We start from the raw sequence: 22,097 nt of genomic DNA, 5'->3' as shown, positions 1-22,097 counted from the left end.
CCCTGCCCCTGTAGCCCTGCCTGCCGCCTCCCCCCGCTCCACCTCGCCGGGGTCTCCGCGCCCCCCGCCTCGCCCTGCGCGGACCCCCGCGGGGAGCCCACCGCGCCGGCGGAGCGGCCACCCCCTGCTCGGCGAGGCAGCCGCGCCCGGCAGGCGTTTGCACCTCGCCCCGACTTGGCGACCATTAGTTAATTGGTGAAAATTAATTCGTTAATTGTTGCTCAGGGCTTGGGCAGCGCGGGGAGTGGCGACCCCGCCGTCGGGGACCGGTGGGCCGGCTCCCACCCCAGCGTTCAACCTGACGGTAGCAGCTCCACAGCACTGGGTCTTTGAGGGGCTGGGAAGGAGCGGCCCGGGGCAGCGACCCTCCAGGACCCCTCCACGCTACAGCCGAGCGGCGGGAGCAGGACCGGTGCAGGGGAGGGCTCCTGACCGCCGGTGGAGAAAGCAGCGGCGGGGCAGAGGCAGAGGGAGGCGGCGGGGCTTACCGGTCCACTGTCCCTTCCAGGCGTGCGATTTGGTGGACTTCATCCAGGCGAAAGGCACCTGCGCTCGGGGCTCCTCTATCGCCCCCGTGTCCGCCCCGTCTGCGAAAGGCAGCGTGTCTTGGTGGGGAGGAGGAAGATGAGGGTGGTGGTGGTGATGGTGATGAAGGTGGGAGACCCCGGCATCCTCCGTGATGGGGGGCACCTCGTAAGGTGAAATGTCTGGCGGGCTGCCTTGCTCGAGAGCCCCTAAGGCGCTGGGGTAAGGAGCCTGCTGCTGCCTGCCCATGTACAGGCAGGCGGGGGGGCTGGGGTTGTAATCCTGCGCCTGGGCTCTCTGAAACGCACACGACTCCTTGTAGAGCTGCGCCGAGGCGTAATACTGCTCGTCGGTGTTCATGGCGAGCAGGGCCGGGGTGGGGTGGGGTCTTCCAACTTAGGGACACATAGGGCTGCTCCCGCTCCCGGCGCCCGGGATGCCGCTTTGACAGCTCGCCGCCCCGCCGTGCCCCGCCACCTCCCCATAGGCGCCGCTCCCCCACGTGAGACCTCCCTCGGCCTTCCTGGGCGGGGCGCGACCCGTAAGGGGCCACCCGGGGTGGCGCCCCGGCCCCTCGACCCCGTTCGCCTTAGCCGGGCAGGACCTGGAATCCCCCGACCCTGCCAAGGGGTGCCGCTCCCTGCTTTTGGGCCAGGAGCCCCGAGGAGAGGGGCTGAGGGGCCGGGCAGGGCGGCGGGGGGATTGCCCCGACGTGCCGGGCTCTGCGGGAGGGATGGCCCCTAAACCCGCTTTTTCGCTTCCCGCCCCGCTTGCCCGCGGGCTGCTCATCCCCCAGCCCCCCGCCTCGGCAACGGCCCGGAGAGGAAAACCTTTGGGGCCGGGGGGGGGGGGGGGGGGGGGGCGGGCAGAGAGGGGGACACGGCTTCTGGAGGGGTTTGACATCGGGGCACTTTTGGCTGCGGGGGCACCTCGGCCAGGGATGCGGGTGTTCGCAGACGGACATGGTGCGCCAGGGGGCCGCCCCCTCGGGGGGACCCGTGTGCCCGAGCCCTGGGAGCAGGCAAGGAGGGTCGGCTTTCTGCCCGCTCCCCCTCTGCCCGGGGTGGGGATGCGGCCGGTGGGGACCACAATGCTATCACCAGAGCGAGCGATAGGCAGCAGATTGTTTGCCCAAGAGGTAAATTTGGGAGCCTTCCCCGCGGCTTGGGCTGCAATGTGTTGACCCTCGGAGATAATCTGCTCCGAGCTGGTGCCGGTTGACTTGGTGACGAGGCTATGAGGAGGCGGAGAGCTACCGAAAGGGACAAAGATCACTTCCCTGCCTCCCTGCGCCCGGCCCGGCCGCCGCTCTGGCCGCCTGGGGGGCAGGCACGCTCCCTACCCGCCGGCGGGCCGCTGCCTCCCGTCGCCCCTTCCCCCGGCACCGGGGCTCCGGCCTCGCCGTCGGGGCACACACCCGCGGCTCCGTCTGGGGCGGCCGCAGGGAGCAGCGCGGCGGGCCCGGGTGCGGGCGGCTCGACCCGGCCCGGCTCGGCTCGGCTCGGCTTGGCCGGTGGCGGTGCACCCCCTGAGCTGGTGGGGCAGGAGGGTCCCGGTACCTGGCTCCCGCGCCCGTTCCGTGGGATCATAAACCCACCCCCATCATGACATTTTAAATGAGTTTCCGCTCTGAACCCACGCGGGACCCCATCCCTCAGAAAGCACACTGAGCCTTTGATTCAATACTGAGCCATTAAGCGATTGCTTTCCCAAGCCATTTAACAGCACCTCTTATGGATAAATAAACAAAAAGGGCTGTAAACCAATTATAGTGCGGATAGTGAAAAAGTATTTTATTAGCAGGAATTACCGATAGACATCGCCGCTGCTCGCGCTCCCCCTGCCCAGCGCCCTCCCTCTCTGTCCCCTGGCATGCCGGGGGGGTACCACTCTGCCCGGGGATCCCAGACGGTGTGCGGCCGGGGGGGATGCGCTGAGCCAGGCGGGCTCCCTTGGCGGTGGTCACCCCCGGCCCAGCACCCACGGGGCTGCTGTGCCTCCCCTGCGGTCCCTTGCAGGCATGGGTGTCCTTTGATCCGGAGACTCCTTCTGCACCGACCCCAGCCCAGCATCCCCAGCCCCTTCCCCACAGATCTTCTCCCCAGAGCATTTACAGCCCCAGGTTTTCCACGGGCACGGACAAACAAACACGAGGCCATAAAACCCAGAGCAAATTGATTCATCTCCAGGGAGGACCATTACCTGGTGTCTTAATGCGGTCCTCTTTCTATAACGAACATTTCTAAATAGAACAAACACTTCTCCCTCTAAAGCAAATGAATTTCGTATAATTTAGAGCTAATTCTCTTCCATTCTGCCTGCGTGAGCAAGCGATAAGGGACGCTTTGCCATGCTAACAACAACGCAGCAAGCTGCAGTGCAGGAAAAGGGCCCCACTGGGTATCCTGGCATGGGTGACCCTGGCTGGGCCCCGGGGATGCTAGTGACCGGCAGCTGGGAGGCCACAGGCTGGGGACCTGAGCCCAGCTGGAGCCCAAGCCCAGGGATAACTGCTGCCTGCCTCATCTTCCTGGGATGCAGTCACTGAGGTCTGGCTGAAGAGCCCCGCCACAGCTGTGGATTCCCTGTGCTGCGGGTGGTGGAGGAGGCAGGTGGGAGTGATGGGAATGGCTTCCTTTGCCCCAGAACCAGGCTCTGCAGTCAGTGCTGTGCTGACTCAAGGCACAAGTCCAGTGACCCCTTACCCTCTCCCTAAATTATGTCCACATGAATCGCCTCGGGCAGTTGCAGCAGAGTGTGCACATGAGAACCCACACACAGATCTTCTCCCAGACTCCCAGAATTTTCTGCTCCAGGGATTTCCTGAGCTGTGCAGGTGTTGTAGTCCTCAGCTGATTCTTCCACACTTTAAGTCTCCTGAAAACCTTATGTAAACCTTATGCCACCCACCCCCCTGTGGCAAAGTGTTCCTCAGATTAACTGCCACTGTATGAGGCACTGCCACCCTTTGCTGGCCTTGCACCTGGCTGCGTTTCATCAGTCCTAATGCTCCAGCTAGAAGAGCCTTGAGATGGGTAGGCACGATGTAAGAAATAAAATGGTGTGATGTTGCCTCTTTAGCTCATATGTGGATCCTACCAGGCCAGCAGCAAGCACCTAACACTTTGAACAGTGAGCCCGGGGAATCCTGCACACACATTGTCATCTGCCAGCTGAGAACTTCCCCTGTGCCACCTCTCCAAGTCTGTGGTTTTGGCAGGCTTGGAGTAACAAGAAACTTGGCCATCCTCAGTCTATAGGTAACCATGGAAAGAGAAGACAGCTGATACAAACACATTTATTTCCACTGATAAATGTACAACAGAGTTTTAAGCTTTGAAAGCAAAGCAAAGCAAAGTAAGGGACATCTTGTACACTAGAACAAATTAACAGCAGGTTGGGTAGATTCTCCCTCACCTTAAAGCCTGGCTGGGTGTATGCTGCAGTTCAGCTGGAGGTCCTATACTTAACTTATGGTAGGAAGTTTTTATGGACCATAGAAGCCTCTAAAGATCTTGGGGATATTTATGGCTGCCATGTTTAAATTACCCAGCTTCATCCATGGAGCTGGAAAGCTCGCACTTCCAGCTCTGCACTGTATCTGATTCATGAGCACAGTCACACAACCACTAACACAGCTGTAGTTCATGCTGAGAACAACCTCGGTGGATCTAGGTTGTTTCCTCTCATGGCACTTTACTCCTTTGAGGTGCATTAAAGTTGCTGTGATGATCTACTTAGAAGGTAAATCCTTATAGCAAATTTGTTATTCCAAAAGATTAAACAAAATCTAATCCATGAGTCTGTATCAGTAACTGAAGTATGATGGTGATAGTAGCAATGTTAAGTAGAACAGGCAGGTTGTAATTATCCTCAACACAAGTGCAAGAATTCAGATATTCAAGCACCAGTAACAAATGTTTCAGGTACTCAGCTGCTGCCATCCTGCAGTAAGATCACACAATAACCACACTGCAATACTTGAATTATCGTATTAGAATCAAGTGGGTTTTAAAGGATTTGTTTATATCTGACTATATTCCTCTAGCCTGGTGTATGCCTGACAGAGAAGAGATTGTCTGCACAGTTAACTCTTATTCCATATTATATGAAGCCTAAAACTTTACAATATAATACGAATCTGTCTGAGTGCCCAGGGGTCTGGAAAGCAAAGCCACATACCTAATGTCATATTTATGTGGCTTTAAAGTGTATGCCAACATATGCAACACGCATCTTGAAATCCAGTGGTGTTTTCAATTATCTTACCTTTAAATGGTTAATTTAAGACAGGGGTCCTCAAATTTTTTAACCAGGGGGGTGGCATACGCGGATGCAGTGGCAGGCAGTCATCTGCGGCTGCTTGGTTTCCCCCCTCAACCCCTGGCGGGTGGGGGGGGGGGCAGGGGGTTCTGTAAATACCGGGGGCCGGATTGAGGACCCTGGGGGCCGTATCCAGCCCGCGGGCCGTAGTTTGAGGACCCCTGATTTAAGAGCTTAATGTGAGCCACTGTATTTTGAAAGTCTTATCCACTTCTTCCCCAGTAGTGTCTGACAGACTTCTTTGCAGGCTGCTGAGATCAGTGAAATGTAAAACCATCTGGACACAGTAGGTTTTTTTCCCCCTAGGAAAGGTGGCAGTAGCATTTTGTTTGCCTTTCAATGCAAATAATTTGTGAACCCCTACTTAATTTTCTCCCTTTCCCGTTATAACTGATGGTAGTTTCATCATTCCTCCCACCTCCCCGTCTAACTAGAGCATAAAATAGTGAGGAATATTAATCACACTTCCTTGTAGTGATATGGCTTGATTTTCTGTATCTGCATAACATTTAATGATTTATCAGTGCTCAATTGCTTTTCTGCAATCCACATTTAGACAGAAAAGAAGTATTTAAGGTGAGTGGAACATACTCAAAATAATCTCTTTTCCTCTCCCAGCTGTGCTCAAACCAACACAGGGAAACTGTATCCATGGCAAGGGCCAGCAGCAGGAGAAGGAGAAGTTGACTGGGAAACAGAGCTTTCCCAGGGATTGATTTTTAACCCCCTCCCATGACTGTATCTAGCAAAAAGGTAACCTTTCACAAAGCTGGTTAATAATCAATAACCATGTGAAAACAAAGCTGTCTTTCCCTCTTAGCAGTAACGATAAAAAACAAGAGCACGAACTATTCCACCTGCCTTAAAGTAACACTGGTTCATCAGCTTTTTTTTTTTCTTGGCAAGAAGCCTTTTTGGTCTCTGAGTGATTCTGCATTCACACATGGCGACTTCAGTTTGCTCTTCCCACCACACATCAGCCTTTTCACACTGTAGGTGTGGGACACATCCTGAACTGCAGAAAGACATGTTTACATAAGCCATCTTGAATAAGACCTTGTCCAGGAAACATATAGGAAAGTTACTTTGGAAAAGGCTGAGAGTAGGACAGGATCTTAAGTGCATAGTGCCTTTTCACACTTACTCTTTTAGACCTTCTAATTTTCTTCCCATGTCCCTTGAGATTCATAATTTCATTTTCTGGTAGGAATATTGCCTAGTACCAGGGAAGCACAATTTCATTGCTTTTTAAGATGAGTTGAGGAATTACTTCAAAATACTGTGAACCTTTCCACTGAAAACACAGGATTTTCATGTTTCTTTGCCTCCCACAGCTTTCTATTTTTCACTTCATGTTTATTATACCAGATAAGAGTAGAAAAAAAAATATCACTATCTCTCTCTATATATGCAGATAGTTACAGATAGAGGAATTCAGGGCAGAACTATGACCCAGAGACAACTCCTCCTCACATCTCTTGCTGCTTGATGTTTCCCGTAGATCCCAGGCTCTTCGGGGCAGGTCAGGTTTTGGGCTCAGCTGGAGCCTGGCCATGCAGGTGGCACCTGGCAGTTCTCACCATAGCCCTCTCCTCTTGTTTGTCCCTTGTCACTTTGTCGGATTTCAGCCATTTGGGCTGAAATTTTCCATTCTGTATCTCTGCCTCTCACCAAACATGTAGGGAAACTTTCCTTAAAATTGTTTGGACCAGCATGAAAGTGAATCTGGGAAACAGTGACACACTGGAACTGGCTGTGTGGGGAGGGTGTGGAGTCACTGCCTCTGTAAGTCTCTGAAAACAAGAGCAATGGATATATGGCTGATCCCAAACTGGAGTAGAGGAGAGGAATAGCTGACATCTGGAGAGAAAAACCCTACACAGAATTTTCCTGCCCTGTTTTCTTTGCTGCTGTGGTTCTTTGCTGGATTTAAGCATGTTAGAAGTCCTGCTGGGATGTTGTCCCACAGTAATGTCCCTCCAGACCAATTTCTCCTGTGCAGAGCTGCCTACGTTTAGCCAAACTCTGAACTGCTGCACATCACACAGGCTCCACTGATACATCCTAACTCTTAGCAGCTAAACCCCTTTACAACTTCTTTCCACAGCAAGCAGATCACTGCCCCGGGCCTCAAGACCAAACAAGAGCTCACTGCATTGCAGTTGTGGTATTGAGCCTAGGAGTTGAAAAGCTGGCAGATGTTCCTAACGCTCCATCCTCCAGCCCTGGGAAGCATGCAGGAGGAAGGTGATTTATGCAGAGGACACGTAAGATGCTCACTCTTCAGAGGAAAGTGTTTGAATTTCTGGATTTGGGCACGCTGTCAGCTCAGCTCTGGGTGAGACCCAGGAATACACCAGCCTGACCTTTTCCCTCTCCCCTGTCCCTGCCCACAGGGAGAAACACGGATGTAGGAGCCCGAGGAGGAGGAGGAGGGTGTGCTCTCACCAGCCCTCTGCCCAGGTGGGAAGCAGGACCTGAGCAGCTCTGCTGGGTGCTCCAGAAGGTCTCATCAAAGGGAGATCACAACCCTGATGAATCTTTTGGGTTGAACTTGCCAGAAAGGGTTTCCAGCTGCAAACGCCTTACTTTTCCAGGTGACTAGTCTGCAGCAGCTTGAGGTGCTCCCAGAAGAAGGGGAAGCTTTTGAGGAGTCTGGTTGTGAACACCCAATGCCACCAGAACTGGACTCTGGAAGTGTCTTGACCCCCTCCACTGCTGCCCACACAGGCTTTTCTTCAGCTGGTGGGTCCAGTAGCACTTCTGAGCACTTCAACTAGACACTAAGAATTACTGGAGACTTTTTAACTTAATGCCACTTGATCTAATGTGGATTTCAGAAGGTATTTACATGGTTATGCAATTATTGAAAACCATTTGAAAATCAGGGCACCAGATTTCATTCAACTTTCTGTAAACTGGTATCACATCAGCCCTGGAGGTGCTGTGAACCTGTCAGAGCCCACAGAGGGAAGCGCTAGGAGGGAGCCTGTGGGAAAACCATCGTCCTGTCCTCTGAGCAGTGAATAAGTCTTGGACTCAAGGATTCCCAGGAGAGAAAGTAGAACAAATGCAGAATTGGTTTAACTGGGCTTTCTATAACATGTTATAAATCAGAGTCCTGGGAAGAAACAGGGGGATGGCAGGAGAGAAAATACCATCTCACAGAGTACGCAGACACCAGCATCAACTGAAACTGTGCAGTCAACTTCCTTGCTCGTATTTCCTTGCCTGTGTAATACACTGCAATGGGCCAAATTCTTATGTTTGTCCAACAAGGTAATAGAAATGTATCTACACCTTACATGTCCAATCAGTTATTAACACAGATTGAATTCTCAATATTTAAATAAATGTATTTTTAAAACTAAGAGACATCTGCCCTCTGAAAACTTTTTACCTCTCGAACTAGAACTTTCTCACAGATAATTCACAAACACAAAACTAAGCAGAACCAATTAAACAATATGGATTGCTCATTTGCTCATGCAATGACCACTGTTTTCCCTGTGTCTATAAAATAATCTTAATATTGTGCAGCGTAACATCTATTGGTTTGCTTATTTATTTAGAATATAATGCTTGCAGTGCAATTTAGTTATGTTAAGGATCCATGCAGCCTTGAATATTTCCGCTTATCTGCAACATTCTTCTGCTCGCCTTTCTTGCTCCTTGCCTTGCCTTGCGCTTGCCTTGCTTTGCCTTCCCTTCCCCCACTTTCTCTTTCACTTGCTTTTTCTTTCGCTTTCTCTTTCTCCATCATAACTTTCTTAATTGTCTTTCCATCTAGTATTTCCTGGTCGCTTATTTATATATTTTTTCCTCATCTTTGTATACTATTTCTGGTCAGTGCTTATATATTTATAGCTGTATAACATTTGCAAATTAAATTAAAAAAAATTAAATTGCAAATTTCAAGTTTGAAAAACTGTGGTTTAAACCCACAATTTCATAGCAGAGCAGAAAACCAATCAGTATCTTTATGGAGTGATGATGAACTGTACACACATAACGGGTATAAATTTAACTGAAAGCTTGACTAGATTTTCATTCTCTTAACAATGCATGTAGATTTTATCACTCCTTACCTGCATACTGGAAAGCACAGTGTCAGAGCTTGAAATGAATGATTTTATGTACCTAAACACTACCTGATTTAATGCATCAGCTGACAAGGACAAAGACATTGATTAAATGTCCTGCCTCAGGTGTCCAGAAGGCTGGAAAAGGCTGTTTCCTCAAACTAACCAGTGAAACTCCACCCAGTAATCATTAACTCAGTGTTTGGTCCAAGCCCTAGGAATAACAGGAGGTTTTAAAAAGTGGTGGTCAGAAAATACTTGGTGTGATTTAGGAGGCTCATTGGTCTTGTCCATTGAGGGAGCATTGGATGGGAAGAGTCTCTCCTGGCTGGTAAGGAATGCATTGGGCATTTGATCCTCGGGAGGGCATCTCTGGACTCTTAGCAAGGAATTAGAGAGGCGGTCAAGCTGGAGTAATATGGAAAGACAGAGGGAAGAAGAAGAAATTCCAGTCTGGTTACTCTCAGTTCATTTGAATTTATAAAAGCCCTTGGCTGCCCTGCGATGACTCTTGACACAGGTGGTGTCTGCTCTGCCAAGGAACAGATTAACACTTGAGCCAGTGGTGAGAGGCTCCACTGGGTTTTAAAATTTAAAATGCCATGTGGTGGGCTTCAACAGAGCAACACCAAGCCACTGGGTTTCCAACCAGGCATTACCATTGGATCCTTTGATTTAAGGCTGTTCTCCTATCTTGCATCTACAACAGTTTTTCAGAGTCAGTAAAATCCACATGGCATTAAACCTTGGTGAGACTAATTTCATCATAGCAGCTGAAGAAAGAGATATCAAGCTGTAGTAAAGAAGCTTTCAGAAGCTCCACAGCCATCAGGGCTATGTGGTCTCAACTGCCTCCTCTTGGAGTAATGCCCAATCCAAAGACCCAGCACAGATCAAGGCTCAGGGGAAGGAAGGCACCTGCCCCAGGAAATAATGTCAGTGAAAGACTCCAGGTCTCCCACCCTTGGCTGGCGTCCTATGAAAAGATCACTGCTCATCCCATTGTGGTTAGGAAACCTCCAATTGAATAAATGAGTGCTACAGTTGCCAAAATCGGCCTCTTAAACTAAATGACGCTCTTGTGAACCTCAAATGAAATCAGCTACTTTAGTGCTCAACTCATTTGTGCAGCGGCGCCATTAATATGGTTGTCAAATTTTATGGAGTAGCCACGTTTTGGTTAACAGTGCAAGAGGGGGTAAGAAGGCAATTATTGGTCTATTTTCTATGCACATTGGAGCAGAAACCTGTACATAAAGGAAGTTCTTCTAGCAGGTGTAGCATGCTAAAAAGCTTTCACCTAAAATTATATAGCCTGACAAACAATATAAAAAAGTAGATTGCCTGATAAACAAATAACGTGTCAGCTATTTATACAAAACCATACTACTTAGACTCTTCAAGCTTGAAACAACTGTGTATTTTTTCCCCATTAAAATGTTATGATGGTCAATGCATAAATTGTTTTAAATTCAGATTTGATATCACTGTATTTTCAAAGCCTGGATGGATTTAATACTTTTCCCAAGATAAAGTATTATCTGTGGGTGGATGTGGAAACAGGTCCAAGGATTTCCTTCCCCTCTGGAGCCATGACGTGTGGGGCCAGCAGTCTCCAGGGCTCTGATGCCCTTGTGGGAGCTGAGCAGGAGTATTGGAAGGGATGTTGAAGTAAACAATCTCTTCCAGAGGTGAGGCCACACAACAAACACCCTCTGTGCCCTTTTCTGTGGCTTCACCCAAGATTCTCATCCCTTTTTTATCAAGATAGACTTAGACACTCTGTGAGTCCAAGGGGAGGAGGGGTCCAAATTAGTATTCAGCAAAGCAAAAGTGCCCGTTCTGCCTCTTGCCATCCAGTGGTTTTCACCTGCGCCACGTGCTGCTTCCCACCTCAGTCACCCCTCTCAAACCAGATCCTGGCACAAAGTCCCTCTGCCTCCATGACACTGCCTTGCCAGCGCCTCCTTTTTTGCCTAGGTCTGTGTGTGGTCCCAGCACACACCTGTGAAGGTTTTAATCCCCCCCTTGGTGGGAGCAGCAGGGCTGGGGTCCGGGGGGGTGCCAGCTGCAGATGGCAAAGCCACAAGTTTTTTCCACTAGGTTTTTCCTTCTTGGGCAGATGAGGCAGCCAGCCAAGCCCTTTGGAGGCAACGTTCAAGGCATGCTCAGGAAAGGCAAAGGGCCTCTGCTAATTGCTGGCTTGACATGGGCACCAGGCAGATGGATGCAATGTGTTTAGTGCATGAATCTTCACCTGTCGCAAAGAGACCAGCTAACTCAGGCTTGGACATCTGTAGTTATCTGAGCAAATTCCCACCTATGTGTCTTGTTGTTTTAACTTGGTATTATCTGCTATGAAGAGGCATGGGTAGCACACTCATGCTTTGGCGCTTGGAGGGAAGGAAGTGGCGGGAGGTTGTGCCCAAAGTGCTTAACCCCTTCCTAAATACTGCCATTGTCACAGCAATAGCCTGGTACAAACACAAGCCTTGATGTGCAAGGTGTGTATTCTCCCGTTCCCTGCTCCGCATGCCGGGGTGAGGCACATATTGAGGTGTATCAGGCCACTCTCATATCCCTCACTCACCTGCTTTCCACCCCACAGGCACTCAGGACGGGGCCTGGAGCCTGAGTCAGGCTGGCTGCTCGACGTGGTGTCAGGAGAGCCAAGCAAAACTCCTGCCTGCTCCTTACAGAGGGCACACCATACCAAGCAGCGAGCATTAGCCTCTCTGCCATCAGAAAAGAGCATCCTCCTGGCACCCACTGGCCAAATGTCTTACCATCTTGCCACTGGCATATATTCAGCCCCCATGAAATCTCCATTTGTCAGCTGCTCGGTAGTCAGGGTGTCAGTCTCATCCATTGAGCCTATGGAAGCAAAGAGGGTTCTCACAAGGTAATGCTGAGCTCAGCTGTCCTTAGAGAACATTTGTGTGCTTGGGGTGAGGTCAGAAAAGTTCCCTGTCTGTGACATGTAGCTGTCCCATGTAAGTTTGCCACAAGCTTCCCTTCATGACTCACTGAGTCTTGGAGGAGGATCTCCTCTGCAGGAGATGTGTTTGTGTGCTACAGGAGATGCCTGCAGCATGTTCTGTGAAAAACAGCTGCTGTTTCAGACCCTCGTTTAGGTCACTGCCCTGGAGTAAACCACTCTATTTGTTACATGGCAAACATCCCATATCATCAGAGCTCACAGCTAGTATTGCACCAGGTAGCTATTGATCTGAGACAACCCGGGACAGCCAGCTCTCAGCTGATAGCAACTTTTCAGCTACTTTGATTTCTGTCACCAGTTGTCTGGGAAGCTCTTCCCATGCTCCAGGATGTTTCTGAATAATGCAGTCCCCTGCCTGCACTAGCTGTCTGGCACCCCAACATCTGTCCACAGCCGGGCAATGTACAGAAACTACCACGTGCAGTGGCTGTCTCTACTGTGCCAGGAGTAAACCCCCTCTGGGAGTGCTGCTGCATTATGGGATGAAAGAAATCAGGGATAACGTGTCTCGTGCCTCTCCCTAGATCTTGCCTGTGTCCTGCAACAGCCAGGCAGCCACCGGACACGGCACATAAATCACAGGCTCACTCATGTGGCCCTGGCAGGAGAAGGAGGATGTGAGCAACACATAGCCTTAGGAGTGTCTTGGCTAAAAAGGAAGGCAAAGAACATTTCCATATACAGAGTTGGGGAAGACAGAGCTGTTTATTGCTTCAGGAAACAACACAGAAGTTCACAGGTTGTCTAAAATCAATTAAGCTACCAAGGAACCTGGGCTCCTCCCAAATACCATTCCCCCAACCCTGGCACCCACAGTACCTGTGTGACTAGGCACAGAGGGGGGTCTCCTTCCATAGACTTCCCTGCATGGACATGAGAAACACTGGCTGACCTGCACAAGGACCAGGCACAAGTCCATTCTGCTGTGGAAAGATGTCCTTGGAGCAAGTTGATGCACCAGCCTTTGCTCCTGGATTTCCTTGAAGAGAGGTTTTGTTGTTGTTGGTTGGGTATTTTTCCCAAGCAGAAAAAAGAGTCTGCTGTGATCAGCCAGGTCAGATCCTGTGCCTGTTGTCTCTGGGATGTGCTGTCAAGCCAAGGCCTTGGGCTGAAGAGTGGTCCGAGCCTTTACTTCTCACCTATAGACATTTCCTTGCACCCACGGAGTAGGCAGCAAGCAGTAGGCTTTCATGCGTGCTCTCACTCATGCATATAACATCGTCTGATTCGCTGGGGCACGGTAGGAATGCTGGCAGAGCCGAGCTCTGCCTCTCGTACCAGCGTGCAGCCCTCAGCCCCAGTGCTGCCAAGGGCAGGGGCTGCCTCTGCCTGGGATGTCAAAGCTGGATGAAAACTCCAGCCTACTCCCAGCAGGGAGTGGTGTGTCCAAGATGCTCCTGGAGTCAGCCAAAGCTTCCTCTCTTTGCCATCTGCTTTCCTAGAGGAGGTTTGGCACGGTGTGCTGGGAAGAAGACCCGTTACCGCAGCCCCCTTGGAGGGGCAGCTATCGTGTGTAAATAGGTGGCCATCTCAGGTGCTGGTTTTTAGCAGACTGCTGACAGTGAGCAACTCTCTCCATCATCACAGATAGGAAAGCAACCTTTAAAATCACCAGTGAGTAGGTTCTTGTTTGACAGGGACTACCAGAGCCATATCCTTAGGGATTTGAGTATGGCTAGGGTTACTCAGCACTAGGAAGGTGGCCCCTGGTTGCCTGAATCAGTAGTGATGCTGGGAACTACTTGGCTGCATATCTCCATGCTCAAAGTCACTCTGCTGCCCTAGAGCTTTCGGTGGCTGGGACAGCAAGATGAAACTTGCATTTATGGGCAAAGGAAAGGTGCTTGGTATAAGGCTTGGCAAATTTAATTTTGCAGGCTATCAAGCCTTTTTTTTTCCCCCCCCACATAAATCCAAGTTTTGAAAGTTGTGTACAACTGTAATTAATCATTACAGATATATTTTGCTTGCCGAGTGTTCAATGAGTACAGAAAAGACAAGACTGTACCCGGATGCATGAATTCGATGACACTTGTTAAAGAAGTTGCTAATGTTAGAAACAGTGGGGGTTAAGGCTGCAGTTGATGAGCCTGGTGGCCAGAAATCTCGGTTAAGGCCTTTAAGATGAGCACTCTAGAGCCACCTGAGCCAAATCTGGCACTGGTGGGGACAGGAGGTGTGACTAAGGGGCAACCTGTCTGAAGGTGATAGGAAGGTCACCCTGGAGGTGCTATAGGAAAACAGTCTGTAAAGCATTCAGTGACAGTAGGGAGATAAAAATCAAAGAAGGGCTGGAGATTTTTAACTCTGAAGAACAGGTTGGAAAAGGAGATATTGTCGGTAAAAAAATAATGGTGGAGCCAGAGCCTGTTATAGGACACAAAACCCACCTGCCACTGGGGCAGGGCTGGAGCTAAAACCCTCTGGATAGATGGGACTGCTGACTCAAAGCCCTGCTGCCTGAGAAGGCTCTGACCCAGATCCCCAGCCAGCTTCTCTGCCTGCTGCACAGACATTTTAAGCAACAGAAGTAACTCAGCGTGGCATTTATCTTACCTAACTGCGGGTCTCCCCAGGACAAACAGTCAAGTGAAGAAGTATTTCAGTGCAGCCAAGGAAGCTCCCACACCAAGGAAAGTGTCCTGGGGTATCCCTAGGTGGCTATTCTGCTCATCTCCTCTTTCCTAGGCATCTTCTGGCCACTGCTGGGTAGTGGACACCCAACAGGAGGGATATTCAACCTTACTTGTGCAACTGTTTCTATGCCCTCACGCCCCTCAACGTTCCCAGTATGCAGTTTTCCATCTGAGCTAGTCGTCCTAACCCACTTTATAAACAGTAGACAGGGCCATTAGGTTTCAGTTGTCTTCTGGTGAAGCCAGTATTCCAAACAGGACAGACGAACACATACCAGGAGGTGGTGTCTCCCACTGGCAGTGAGGGGAGCTGAGAGTAACTAGCACAGCCAGAGGTGTCTGCCTTACTGTCACTGAGAGGCAGAAGAGGTGGGTCTCAACCACCATCAGTCTGACCAGAATTGCCTCATGTAGGTGCCTGGGGCTGGTCCACACTGGGAGGTGCAGGCAGGTACATGTCCTTGTACAGGATCCAGCTTCCCTCCAGGAAGACATGCAGGCAGCAGGGTATGTAAGCGTCTTCCCACATACAAAGCCCTTACAAGTGCGCTTGCCAACCCTTTCTCAGATATGGGCAAGACCTCTTTTCCATGTACAGAAACTCAGGTTTATGGTTAGGTCACATGAGATGGGAAGGGGGGGAAGGGGATAGACCTGGACTAGACGTGAATTGGGACAGCTTCTTGAAAATAGGTCGACGACAATTAAAAATATTCCAAGCAGAAAACAAATATTACCTTATTATTTCTCTGTGCTCCCTTATCCCTTTCACTCTCATCTGTCAGTCTTGCAAACTCTGTGACAGCCATTTCAGTTTAGGGGTTTGGAGCCTCAAGGCCTCTGCACAATTGTGATCCAGACTGGCTTATTATTAACTGAAAGAGCAGTGAAGTATAAAAATGCTTGTTGGCTTATTAGCAATGTTTTTACTGTCAGATGCTGACAGACAGGTAAATGATGTACTGTCAGTGATTTTCAGTTAAAGACATTTGAGGAGAGCCATTTCAACATGTAAAAATACACAACTTGTTACAATGGAAACATCTCCAATAACACTAAAATCCTAGATCACCTCATTTCAAGTGCAAGAATCTTTCCAGGTGCTGTTATTTGCTAAATGATACACTTTTGCAAATCCCACAAACTTCATATACAAACTAGAGATTGGGATTTTTACCTCATAACAGCCTGGTGAGATGATCAGATCAGACAGTAGCTCTGAACACAATATTTGAAGGTGGTTATTCTTTAAAAAATGTTTATTTCTTTTCATCAAAAAGTAACCCTCAAGCTCTCAGATTTTCAATCCAGAAGCATTTGGCTCAGGATTCTCAACAGCAAAACCTGAAAATGTCTACTAGAAGAGGAACCGCTTTCCCTGAAATAGAAATGCAAGCACATTCTCAAAAAAAAAAGGTGTAACCAGAATCCCATTTTCAATTGAAAAAAATTTTTCCAGAGCATTTTGTGCAAGCCTTTGTGAGCTGGTCACAGTAATCAACCCTATCTTTGAGTACTGTGAGTTGCCTTACATCGTGCTTAGACCCCACTGGCACCATTCTGAACAACCATATCAGTGACATATATTAGTGCATAGCAGTAATTTTTTTTTGAAACTTCAGAGGGAGGAGAAAACCAAGCTGAAAATTTAGATGTCAGAAGAATTCTTTCTCTAGTCATGACAAAATGGCATCTTCTGTAACCTTCTGCTCTCTAGCACTACAACCTGCAGATACCTGCAGATACTATTTTAAGACAGAAGGACACGCATACTTCATTTTTTCCTTTTAACTGTTGCTACTGACACGTCAGGTCTATTAAAAACACATTCTCTTTCTTTCCACTTTAGGCAGGACTAGCCATGCCGCTAGCTCCTGTCTTTTGACAGTGATGGGTTTGCAAGGCAGTGGGTGACACTGACAAGTTATCTTCCCTCTCTGTCTTTGCCAAAGCATGCCGGGCTGTGTATGTTGCATTGCTTCTGTCCTCCTATCACTTTGAAAATGTTTCCTCCTAAAAATATCATTACATTTTCACCCAAAAGGCAACACCTACAGCTCTGAGGATGTGGATGTTCCTTGTTCCTTGGAAATGTCATGGAGTGAAGCTTTGAAACAGCAAAAGAGATAGTAAAATCTAGGTGAAAACCTCTAGATGTTTGAGTTTAAACTAATCAGAGAAAGTGTTGGGACTCTGTAGCTTCTCAGATCATGTGAATCTTGGCATCTCCAATGGGCAAGATTCTGATCTGTGCTATGACAGTGCAAGAGAAGAAACTTTTCAGTGGATGTAGGTCACTGCAGGCCTTTCATTTCTTCAGAAACACTTCAGAGGAAGACGCTCTGGCCCCAGAAGAGTCACTCCAAGTACCTAAACTTACTATAGAGTCAATGGAGAGAGGGAGATACTCAGGGATGGTTCTTAGTGAGTGGCTTGGGTCTGTCCAGAAATGGCAGGGAGTCTTGTGAGCTCAGCAGCACAGGCAGCTGCTCACACCTATGGAGTAGGTTGGGCCTACCTACTTGGTAGGTTGCTTGGGCCATGCCGCAAAGGAACAGCAGGGATCTGTCAGCACAGTTACCATCGCTGTGTTTGAAGTGGAATAGTCTCTGAAGAGGGGAGGCTGGCTGCAGCACTTACCAAGGACATTGGACACTTGGTCTGCAGGTCAACTGGAAAGGGAGCAAACTCCCATGTCCTTGCTTGCAGATGAGTGTCAAACCACAAGCCGGGAACAAGTGGGAATGAGCTTTCCTTCCTGACAGACACCTTGAGTGGGCCATTGCTCAAGTTTTCTTCTTCAGGAGATGAGCTACATGCCCAGGTCAGTTGGAGTAGGAAAACCTTCACTGGCCATCAAAAAAGCGGGTTAGAGCTCAGGATAGTGTTGGGTATGTTGAGGGCTTTCAGTCAGATGTTCAGAGCAGGAGGGAGCTGCTGAGCTAGCACCCCTCATCAGCTGCCTGCACAGGTCCTCTTGGCCTCTCATCTTCAGTAAATGTGGCAAGAAGGGAGTGTGACCTCGGTGGCCCTCGTTACTGCAACTCCGTTGTCATCACCTGTCCACACAGGCACACTGAATGACTGATGGCGGTGTTTTACGCACCTGTTTCTCCAGAGTCTTTGCCAGGGGTATAGAGCAGCGGGTCTCAATGTCCCCAGCCAGATTTGCCAGAAGTCACCTGACCTGAGAGACCTCCAGGCATTATTCTGCAGTGCAGAAATTTGTGGAATATGCCTCTCAAAGCTCAGTCCAAATCCATGCATTTTGCTAGCATGAAATCTAAAGAATTCCATCATATAGAAAATGTCATCTGTGGAAAAAATTAAGACACTAGTTCTAGCAGCCAGTTCAGTTATTCCATGACACAACTGGTGAAAAATAGGAATGAGCTACACTTGCAACATTATGTATTTGTACAACAGATAGTCACATCACTGATGTATAAATATGTGTGTGTATGTGTACCTACATATATTTTGAAAATAGCTAAACAGTAAGGAGGTAAATAGGACATTGGAGTACTTATCTGTCTACCTACCTACCTAAAGAGCCCATCCATCTATCTGCTGCTGTAGGCCCCAGAAAGTAGGTGCAATACAAGCTATCCAGATAGATCTGTTGCAATTCATCTGGCCAAAAGATGTGCACAATCCAGTCCTCTCGTGCTCTTTTCAGAATCAACAGAGAGAAACAGGCATAAGGGATGTAGTTCCTGACATTTTCAGGTGAATGCCATTGTCCCAAGAGCCAGGGGCATCTAGCTCAGATCTTGTAGGCACCTGGAATAACATGGTATGAAATCCCCACTGGTTCCTACCATGGGATTTGTTTGGTTTGTGATTTTTCTGATAAAACTGAGAACTATTTCTGGCAGCTGTGCAAAGAAACACAGACCAGGGGTTCAAAATGCTTTCCTGAGGTGAAGATCCTGGATCCACATATCCAGATGAAAACCTGTGGGGTGGTAGCTGTTCACCAGCCCCTTAACTGTCTGTATCAGAGGCACATGGTGTTTTTCTCTTCCTGTGGCAGAGGCACTGGGGTGCTGGGTGGCTTTGGCACCTGGAGTGGTGCCTATCTGGGCACAGGCTGCCTCAGTGTGCTCTCAGCTCAGACCTCTGCTCTGCATGAGGTCACTTCACAACACATTATGGCCCTCAAAAGTGCTGAAAGGTGGTGGCTCCTACTGAAACAGTAAAGGCCGTCATCTAGGCAAAAGCCACCCAGCAAGTAGCTGCTCAGGGATGTGGCTAAATGGCTAGTGAAGGCACATTTCTACTGCACCTCTCTCCATGGGGGTCTTCTCCCCAGCCCGACTGATTACGTGGTGTTGTCTGGTGCAGTCTCATGATGTCAAGGAGGGCTTTGAAGGCAGAAAAGGCAGCAGTTATGAAAGATGCCAAAACACCAGGGCATGACCTCAGCTGGAGGGCTGCAGGGCTCTGCAGCAGCAGGCCAACGACTCCCAGCAAACAGGACAAGGTCTCAGAACACCCACTGTTATCTGAAAGCTTGGCCTGGTGTGAAGCACAGCTCAAGCCATAATGGTCACACATGTCCCAGCATCCACATCAAACAGGTCCTGCTGTGGGAGGACTGAGCTTCTGTATCTTTCCAACCTTTCTCAAGTGAGTGTTTTCTATTTTCCTCCAGAAGAAATATCCACACCAAAAGTTACCAAGTGCTCTCCTAAGAGAACAGAGGAGATAACCAAGTTAGCTCTTCAAGATAGCCTGGATGCTGGGGTTTCCATTCATTCTGATCCTCATTCATATGACTGAAGTTCATTGTTTGATGAGATGATGGCGTATTGATCACACCACCACCAATAGGTCATGTTTGACACTGCCCACTTGTATTGGGTTTGTGTGGCAAAGTTTTGGTAGGGGAGTGGCTTCTGTGAGAAGGTGCTAGAAGCTTCCCCTATGTCCAACAGAGCTAGTCCCTCTGTGATAACACAGAATCATTTAAGAAGGGGGAAAAATCTTTGGCAATTGCAGTTGAAGAAATGAGCAAGACTGTGTGAACGCAGCAGCCCCGCAGCCCCGGGCGGTGCGGAGGGGCCAGGGGGCTCCGGGCGCCGCAGCAGCGGCTTCCCCAGCCCGCGGGGCAGCCCCCGGCGGGGCAGGCCGTGCCCCCGGCCCACTGAGCCCGCGGGGGAGCAGCTCCCCCCCGCAGCCCCAGTGAGGGCTCCGTTCTTGGTCCTGAAGTTTGGCAATGGAAAAAAGATGTGACATCTGTTCCCAGGATTCAATACATTTTCTCCAGTAAAGTTCAGCAGGGTCTAACACAGGTTTGTCCCTTCCTACATGTGTGAGGCACATTTACCCTCTGCACAGCATGGCTGGAAGAAAACCACAGAAGAATCTTCTATTAAATGAATTGCAGACAGGACCGCTCCAGAGGGAAAAAGAGCACTCCCAAGCCAGGCCACTGTGCTCTGGAAGACTTTTCAGCAGGGGTTAACACAATCTGTCTCCTGGCTGAACAGCCGTTCCCACACCCGGAACCGCTGAATCCCTCCAGGCTCCCAGAACTCTGGCTTCAATTGTGCCCTTGCAAAGGGAAGGGGACAGCTCTTTGGAGGGGGAATCTGCCTGAGCAAGAACAAAGCAACACAAAAATACAAAATGGGTTGTGGGAGATTTAGTTGCCTAAACATAGGTGCTGTGTGGGCTGCTTTGGGATATCCTGTTGGGTCTCCAGTCATTGCTTTGCAATAGGGCAGTTCCCTGTAGGACCTGTGTTATCTTTGCTAGCCATGTGTGGATGTCTTGTGTATCTTAGACATCTAAGATGGCCCTGAGAATTAAGATTTAGGCGACTAAGTGCCCTCCTTACTGGCTCTGAAATATTTCGGTTGTTACCATGTCCCATTCTTATAAACAAGTTGTTTATAAGTTATCCCAGCCTATAGTCGTTTGTCCTTCCTTCAGCCCAGGAAAAAGCATTCAAATGAAACTCGAGTTCCCTGAAAACATCCAGGTTACTCACAGCAACCAGATTGCCATGGGGTGGTAATGCAAAGGCTTGTTTTAAATCAATGACAGCCATCGTATTAGAGCTCTGACAGAACTACTGATTCATAAAATAGTTGCTATTCTGTGCAAGGAAGGGTCATAAATCATACTATGAACATTTTCCAGAGCCAGAAATGCCAACATTATGTTTTTATATATTACTATTTCATGATTTATGTTACAGTGAAGGCTTCCAGTGTCTTGTTGTTCTTAGCACTGTACAAGCCCAAAGGTTCAGTATTGTAAATGGGGCAAATTTTGTGGGAGAGGCATTGACTTTAATTAGCCCAGTGGAAGCCTTGGGAAGAAACGGGCAGACTTTCTTGAACACGAGCCCTTCTTCACACTTTTATACCAGGTTTGAAATGGCTTTTGGTGCTCTCAAGCTCTGTGCGTTTCCCCAGTTACATTACTTGTCATTACTCCTTTGGCACTTGAGTATGGACCCAAGTCCACTCACAAGCTCCAGCTTGCCCCAGGCCCAACCTGCCTGGAGTGAAGCCCATGTCAGGCATAAATTTGTAGTGAGATGTGGGACAAGGCAAGGAAAAGCTGCAACTCCTGCCATCTCTCAGCATGGACCTGAGAGTGCTTGTGCCTGCAACATGGACCAACATCAAGTACTGATGGAGTCATTCAGTGCCTGGATTTGGTGAGCACATCCAGGACTAGGGATGGGGGTGCACTGTCTGTGAGCTACAGTTCAAACCAGGCTTTGGCCAGTGTAGACATATCCAGAGGAACTTAGTAGTACAGTGCAGTACTGACCTCACCTCCGCATAAGATGTTTTCTTCCTTCCACAGCTGTCTTGATGACACTTCAGCAATGTTGTACTGTGAATCTGGCAGCATCATGATCATAATTATCTCACATCCATTCACAACTGTTATCAGTACCCTGGCAGGCTTAGCTGAAGCAGGTATTAGCTGGTTTGCTACTTGATACTAAATTTTAAGTGATAGATATTATGACTGGTAGCATTACATATCTGTTGAGTTTAACCTCCTTGCCTCTTTCCTTTGGACCTTAAACATGCTTTATTATATCAAATAGCAATTAACATTCCTCAGGGGTGAAGGTAGCTACATGGTGTGTTTACTGAGGCGGCCAGCTGTCGCCACTTGGCAAGCAACTTTTATCATAAGCTGGTTGAATTTAACATAGATCAGCATTTATCAGCCCAGACTTTGTCAGTTTTATAAATGAAACCCAGAGGACAATAAATCATTTAGTGCCAAGGTGATACTGCATACATAAGACAGCATATTTACCAGGCCAGGTGGATTCAACCAACAAAAGTCATCTAAGGTGTTGTTGTTTGATCTGTATTGACTATAGCCTCAGATGTCTTTATTGGCATGCAATCTGCATCTGAAAGTTTTAGTGAGATGTGTGCTGGATGGTTCCATTTGTTTTCTTCTAGTCTGGCTGCTTCAACCTTCACTCCTGCTCAGTAGTAATATGTGCACATTTCCACTGACCTGTGTTGGAGTGCTTTTGACTCG

General features: G+C 48.9%; 1 protein-coding gene across 1 annotated transcript in view; it reads right to left on the bottom strand.

Annotated features, from left to right (window-relative positions):
* PDX1 (pancreatic and duodenal homeobox 1) overlaps positions 1-17,069 on the bottom strand; it is a 31,289-nt gene extending 14,220 nt beyond the window's left edge. Inside the window, exon 1 of the mRNA XM_080376467.1 lies at positions 489-17,069. Within this exon, the coding sequence (XP_080232593.1) occupies positions 489-885 (397 nt within the window). The 5' untranslated portion in view covers positions 886-17,069. The remainder of the gene's footprint in view (positions 1-488) is intronic.
* Positions 17,070-22,097: the final 5,028 nt, after the last annotated feature.

This window comes from Falco punctatus, assembly GCF_963210335.1.
Source record: "Falco punctatus genome assembly, chromosome: 2".
NCBI classification, from domain to species: domain Eukaryota; kingdom Metazoa; phylum Chordata; class Aves; order Falconiformes; family Falconidae; genus Falco; species Falco punctatus.
The sequence above is the reverse complement of the archived record's forward strand: the minus strand, read 5'-3'. Positions and strand labels throughout refer to the sequence as shown.